The sequence below is a fragment of the Nicotiana tomentosiformis genome, chromosome 3 (assembly GCF_000390325.3).
Source record: "Nicotiana tomentosiformis chromosome 3, ASM39032v3, whole genome shotgun sequence".
Lineage (NCBI taxonomy): Eukaryota > Viridiplantae > Streptophyta > Magnoliopsida > Solanales > Solanaceae > Nicotiana > Nicotiana tomentosiformis.
The window spans coordinates 150,502,117-150,509,632 of NC_090814.1; the positions used below are offsets into that span (position 1 = coordinate 150,502,117).

Consider the following 7,516-nt stretch of genomic DNA (forward strand, 5'->3'; position numbering starts at 1 on the left):
AAAAAAAAAAATACAACCTCTATTTAGTGAGGCTCATAACTGTTCAAGTGTGATAAATTCTATGTAGAAACCCAAGTAATTCCGCCTGTTCAGTTTTTTCACATCAAAGACAATACTTGAATTATATTATACCCATATATGAATTGTTTGTTCAATCTACAAATCAATATTACAGCTCGACAGTGACAAGTCATGCCTCTAACAACAGTATCCTGGCTTCCCTACAAGGTCCATTTCTTACCGGACAAAGAATACGAATTTTAAATTGTTCCTCAAAACAAATCCAAGCCAGTTCCTTAAATATGACAAAGGAGGCAAAAACTTTTATTTATGACCTACAATATGAAAAATTAACAGTCAAGAGCCGGCATTTTGTAGACAAACACAACTACAAACAAATGAAATCAAGCCATATAATTGCCGGTAAACAGAACTTCATATCTCAATTAATGTTTATCAAGAAAAAATATTAACAAATGCAATTTAAATTTCAGTAGCAGCCAATGTCAAACTAAGTTCTAGTTTATAACTAGGTTTTTTTTTATAAGGTCAACTTTACCCATCTTTCTAACTAGTTAATGCCAGTGAACTGATAAAGTTGGCTCTCTTTCATAAGATTTTAAGAAAAGTTTTAAGAACTCTCGGAACGAATTCACCCCCTTTTATATGCAGTAAAACAGGATTTTCTGGCTATTTGGATACTCTAAGTCATGCAACAAAGATAAGCAGCCAAAATATGATACTGGTTAAGAACTTGAAAATGATTCTTTCACATATGAGCAATCAAGAACAAATAACGACTCTTCTTCACATAAACTCCTTCATCTATATTTCTCAAAGTTACACTAGATGGACCCTAAACATTTTATACTCTAGCCCCTTCATCCACATATTACTCAAACTTGAGCTAGTTCTAACTTTTTTTTGATAAAGTAAGTGATCTCAATACTAGGCATCAAGAAGATGCAAGAAGTATGTGATTTGGCATTTGAGCTTACAAAAAGTATTCCTAGCTCCTATGCATAACTTGAGCTAGTTCAAACTTAAACAGGTTGTGAAGAAAGGCCCTTTTCACACTCTACTTCAATGACAATTGCACTTCAATAATCTCAGTAGATTTATGCTAAATTGCAGAACTCTCACGACAAAATATAAAAAATATTTCACCAAAAAGGAAGCAAAGATGCACAACATATCTCTTCATAGCTAGCTTTAGGCTCCCCGTTATATAAAAAGTTCACCAAAAGCAACAGCCTAAGCACAAGATAAGAAACATCAATTAGCACTAGATCATTCACAGTCATAAACAAAACCATAATATTCACAATAAAATGTCAGAAGAAAAATGGACAAAATCCCAACAAAAAGAACAATGAAAAATAATGGAAATATTTTGCTAATAATTAATGCCAATCAAGAATTACCAATTTACAAGAGCGAAAACAGAAATGCAGACACCAATCTTCCGCTGAATCCTTTTGTAATCCATGGATTGCCATAATTCATTTGCCAAAGCTGGTTGTTTTAAAGAATCTCAAACTGTATAACTCACTCTAGCTATATATAAAAACATGCTCCGCCAAGCTAACAAATAATTAGTCAAAGAAATGGAATCCATAAACAAATTCAAATTACAAATGTGTATCTTTTCAAAATCTAGTATCAGCCTTCAACAATTGCCTTCTCTTAATTATCAGAAACGCCACCACACAGACTTGCAAGATCGCCGCAATGCCCACAAACATTAACCCAAGTCTCTTCCCCCAATTTAACGTCTTTTCTTTTGATGGTGGTGGTGGCGGGCTTTTAACGTCAGATTTATGGTGGTTTTTGTGTTGGTGGTGATGTGGAGGAGGAGCTCTTTGGGTAGGCGGAGGAGGTGGAGGTGGAGGAGGAGCCGATGGTGGAGGCGGCGGGGGAGGTGATAAAGGGGGAGGTGATAAAGGGGGAGGTGGAGGGGGAGGAGGCACAGGTGATGGTGGAGGTGGCGGCGACGGTGGAGGTGGTGGCGGAGGAGAATATGGTGGCGGCGGCGGTGATTGTGAATTGGGAGGATTTACATTTCCCTGAGATTGCACCGAAATAGCAAAGAAACAGAAGAAGACCCAAATCGACAATGTCCGATCCATACATTACATGGGGAAAAATCAAATCTTCAACAAAATTTAAGTCCTCCCAAGCTTCCTTCCATTTGGGCCGGACCCAAATCCCCCAATTATTTTCCCCAAATTCGAATCTAGGGTTTGGAAAATCGAAAGACCTTAAAACCTTTGCTCCCCAGGTAATTTGTTTTCCCTGATCTTGAAGAAACAGCTAAAATGTTCCAAAAGAGTAACCTCGAAATGTTGATATTGAAGAATTAGGAAAAGGGTAGATTGGGAAGATTTATTTTTTCTTCAGAGATCCATAAATGGGATAATCAAATGCTGCTTATTTTTGTTGTTGATGAGAATTTTGTTCTTCCCATAAAATGGTCGTGATCCCCCGTTTCTTTCAGAAATGGCGAAGATGCAGAAATGGGGGGCCAACGAAGGAAAGAGAGAGAAGTGGGAAGCGTAGGTGGGATTCAACGGTTGGTCTAATTTGGGAAATCAATTCACGATTTCACCGGCTGCTCTGTAATCTCTTAACTGGTATCCCCTTCATTATATTTGTGCCTATCTTAATTGGTACACAAATACACCCACATACCAACTTAAAATAATATGTTCCCATATATAGAAATACAATAGTGCAATTAGAGTAAATATTTCTGGTGTTTAGACCAAAGTAATTCAACTAACTATATTAATTTAATAAATTAAAAAAAAATATATTAATTGATCATTAATCAATATTGAGGGATATAATTCTATGTACAGACATATGCTACTATGATTCTATTGGTTTGAAGTAAATATCGGGGGCAAGTCGTTAATTGTGCAATTAGTCTTTTCTTTAATAGACTTTTTATAATAAAAATTAGTTAACGAAATAAGTAAGAATTTATCATGAATTAACTAATTTTATGATGTCAATTGTCAGTCTATCACATCCCCTTTATTTGAATTTTGAACTGACAATGTGAGTAAACCTATACAAACAAAGATAAATGGGTAATATATCAATGAAAAATCATATAGTCAATCTAAATTTGTTTGGAACTGAACCGTAATAATTGTTATTGTTGTAATAAAAATATGTATTGCTTAATAATATGCAAAATGAGAACAAATTAAAGGTGGGGGCAAAATACAAATTGAACTATCATAATGGAACATGGAGCTGCCTAGATTCTTGTTCCTTAGTGAATATTCTTGATTGTTTTCTATTTATTTGATGCTTACCTTTACATTTTGCAGCATTTAAGCACTTCTTTAACGTATCATATTAAGAATTTTGTGTACGAGGACATCCTCTTGCTGTTATTACTGAATAATCTTTAATAGAGACCGTTCCCACTGCAATCCACTGTGCTAGTTAAGTCGGACCTAACAACATTGTAAGATATGGTACTGAAGAACAGATAATTAGTAAAGAAAATAATTCCGATTTTGGTCCAGTAAATAATAAGTTTTTATTTTCATGTGTAAATAATACGTTTCCTAAATCATTATTCCTTCCCAAAAGTGTTTTATAATGAGGATGTAGAAGAGAGTCCTAAATCAAATTCCTTCACACAAGTGTTTTACTATACTCAGATTCGCATTTGTTTAGGCAAAGTTTTATCTTTTCATCCAGAAAATCTTATTTTTAGATTAACTATTGTAACGTCCATAAAAATAAACATGGCTTCAACTAACACTATGTTTGGATCATTGTTACCCATCGTTTTATAATGTATTGTATTGTATCATTTTATGGATACAACGTTTGAATAGATTGTATCGTTTGCTATTGTTAAATAATATTTTTGTTGTTTGGTTTGACTGTATCGTACTGTACTGTAACTTATAAGTTCACCAAAATACCTGCAATTATTTTAGATAAAATTTATCAAGAATTACACATAAAAATAATTTAAGAAAACTTCTTTCTACTAATTTATCATTAATTACGTAGATTGAAAATAAGAGCAAAAACCTGAAGAAAAGGTTAACTACTATTAGCAACCAAAAAAAATAAAATAATGTAAAGAGACAAAAAATCGAATGGAGACTTGAATAAAAAGAACAGGGCCAACCAACTCTAAAAAGGATGGATGAAGACAAAGTATGTTAATAGGTTGGAGATTTGGAGTTAAAAAAAAAAATATAAAGGAAAAAATTGAATTATAGTAATAAGTAAGAGCATAATTGGAAAAGAAAATAGGAAACGATCACACCACATCAAATCGGTTATTTCATAAAATGAGATTTTTGGTTGTTCCGGAATAATGGATTTAACAATACGATACAATCAATTTTAAATAAACAATCAAAACAAACATTGTTTCGGGATAACGATACAATACAATACGATGGGTAACAACCATTCAAATGAACTGTAATTTAAAGGAAAACTACCAATTATGTCCATTTATAAGTAGCTCATTACCAAAATTGGTCAATTCACAAAATATTACTAATATTAGCCAAATATTACTAATATGGTGAAGTTTTGCGGTGGTTTGAATTGAAAGTTCGAAGTAAAATTTGAACATGAAAAAAACGATATGTGTATCACACTGTGTATCACATATGTATCATATTTGTATCAATTGTGTATCATATGTATACTTGTGTGTGAGATACATGCGTGATACATGTATCGCAGAAGAAGTTTTTGAACTCGATTTAATTAGGAATTTTGATACAAAACCAGTCCAAATCACCTCCAATATTCCTCAAATTTTGTATATTCACTTATCTATATGTTTTCAATGAATTTCAACTATATCCATTGAAAAAATTCCTTTTTCGCTTAGATTTTTGGAATATTGTATTTTTGTTTTGTATTTCATCACCTTATTTGCTACCTCATCCATGAAATTTCCTTTCCGTCTTGTATCTAATGCTGCTAATCATGTTTAAAAATATAGAAGGAGATTTTTGCATGTGATTCTTTGAGAGAAAGAACCTTATTTATTTGGTATTTCAATTTTTATATGTGCTTAGCTAGTTTTGATAAGTTTATGATTAATGGCTAGAGGCTGGTAAGTTGAGACTTATTTGAGATATTTGGGTAAGTTTTCCTAATCTAAACTACTTTTACTGAAGAGTCAGAAACATGAGTTAATAAGTTATTTACATTTTGGAAAAATTTCGTTCAACGAGGAAGCACGAGCACGTCACTGAAATACTTTCCTTCTCAGACCTAAAAAAAATCAAAGTAAAACCAATATAATCTTATATATAATCTTAAAGGAAAAAGCAAAAAAAAATAAAAATAAATTGGGCAATGTCCATCGTCCGTGGTGAAGTGAACATGGCACGCAAATGGGACTTCAATATTCAACTCTCCATGTTTGTCTACAATACAAACACACAAGAATTCTTTCAATCGCTCACACATCCATTTCCTTCGCGCTTCGCCTTATCTTATTCATTCATACGCTCACATGTAGGAAGTAAAGAGCGTGATTGGATCATAGAAAGTAGGCAGGAGCAGAACTACGTGTAAATAATAAAATGACTTATTTTATATTATAAATAAATCATTGAATTCCCTTTATATATAGGGGACTTTTATTACATTACAGCAGCAACAGGTTCAAAATTGCTTTAATTAGTTCATATGTTTAAATTCTAAGTGTGACATTTTAATATTCTTCTGAATACTTTTATATGAATTCCTACCTTCCCGAGTAGAAGAATTTGATTGCACGTAAGTGTCTCTCTTCTTTTTCATTAATTTTGTTTTGGGTGATTTGGACTAGTGAGAACTCATTGTTTAACCAAAATATAGGATCTTTGGTCAAAGTTTATATTTAGAAGAAATCGGGCTACTAATAACCAAATAATACTTTACTTCCTCAACAATCCGCTTGAAAAGAAATAAAAATAACAATGTGAATTAGTAAAAAAGAGATAAGGAATGAAATGATAATCTATCCCTCAAATTACGTAGAAGGCTTTTTTGAAGCAAGAAAATGTAAGTATATTTTAATAGTGCTCGAAACTTGTCCTTACAAGTGAGATTCTATATCCTTATATAGGAATATCCAATTGTAACGTTTTCCCCTATTTATGACGAACTCATTATGAGCATTAATAGTATTAATTGCTCGTTATGGTTGATAATCATAACTGACACATTCGTAACTGTAAAGGCCTTGTAACTACTCTGATTCTCTTTCCTTATTTACTGTTGGTTCATGAATCTTCCTTCTTTTTGGTCTTGATTCATTCCGCTCGTGCCTCTTCAACAGTTGTTTAGGCTCAATTATTTGTTCTTTACTGTCTCGTGGGTGTTTACTCCGCATCTTCCTTGCTCCATTTATTTCATTAATGGAATACGCCAGTCGTCACTTCACCATTGTTCCATGTATCATGCTTTGTCAGCTCAGTAAGGTTCTACGCGTGACACCTTTTTTTCACTAATACAGATAGTCCCCCCACTTTCTGAATATTCTTCAATTGAATATTCGGGAAGTGGTAAGTATTTATGCAGAAAATTCTTTGCCGCCGCTTTTCGAGTATCATTGCATTTTCTTCGTATGTCATGTCTATTCAATGCATATGCCACGTGGATCTTGACGATTGGTTCTGCAAGTTTTCAGCGCTCTTTAGAGTTTTACCGCGGCTGCGTCAGTCACGAAGTGACGGTTTAATTATGACGGTTCATAATGACCTTCTTTTAATGATGATTGTGTCTTCTTATAAATACTTCATTCTTCTTTGATTTCTCGAAGTCCCTCTTCTACAGTATTCTCTATATTACTCTTCCTTCTTACTTCTGTATCTACTCTTTATTAGTTCTCCATATAATCATGTCTTCTTCTACACCAGACCCTCGCAAGGTTGTTATCGTCGACGAGCTCGCTCTTTCTACTGTCCCTACTAGAAGTAGGAGAGGTGGTAGACTTCGTAGTTTAGGCTCATTGTCTAACCATGGTTCCTCTTCTCATGGCAATGCTGTTAAATCTTCCTCTTCTAAACCTAGGTCTCCTTTAATCCCTAGATCTTCCTCTAGGAATAGAGACTCGAGTGAACCAGTGCATGAACCAAGAGTTGCAGAGATTGTTCCCCAAGAATTTTCTTTTTCATCCGATCGTGAATCCATGAGAAATCAAGTTTCATCCATAGCTTCACTTAATCCTGCCGACCTTTATCCTACCTTGATTACCACTGGTCTTATTTCCCTGGTTCGAAGAGAATGTAATTGAAAACCATATTTTCCAGTCTTAGTTCCCGGTTCCAACCGGAGAATAACTTCATACCAAGCTGGTTATTCTTTCGTTTACACTTACCCCCTTACTTTAGGGTTTAAACCACTTATCGATCCAGTAATCATAGAATTCTGCCGTTACTTCAATGTGTGTCTTGGACAAATTGGCCCCATTATTTGAAGGGTTGTTGCATGCCTTCGTTATTTATCAGATCTGCATTCTATGCCT

The 7,516-nt window shown here is 33.9% G+C and overlaps 1 protein-coding gene across 1 annotated transcript; it reads right to left on the bottom strand.

Annotated features, from left to right (window-relative positions):
• Positions 1-1,380: 1,380 nt before the first annotated feature.
• LOC104095584 (branchpoint-bridging protein) lies at positions 1,381-2,650 on the bottom strand. Its single transcript, XM_033655938.2, has one exon. The coding sequence runs from the start codon at positions 2,127-2,129 to the stop codon at positions 1,650-1,652; it is 480 nt and encodes a 159-aa protein (XP_033511829.1). The 5' UTR covers positions 2,130-2,650; the 3' UTR covers positions 1,381-1,649.
• Positions 2,651-7,516: the final 4,866 nt, after the last annotated feature.

What these genes read in the sequence shown, in the direction of transcription:
- LOC104095584 (XM_033655938.2), bottom strand. Translation starts at nt 2,129, where the DNA reads ATGGATCGGACATTGTCGATTTGGGTCTTCTTCTGTTTCTTTGCTATT.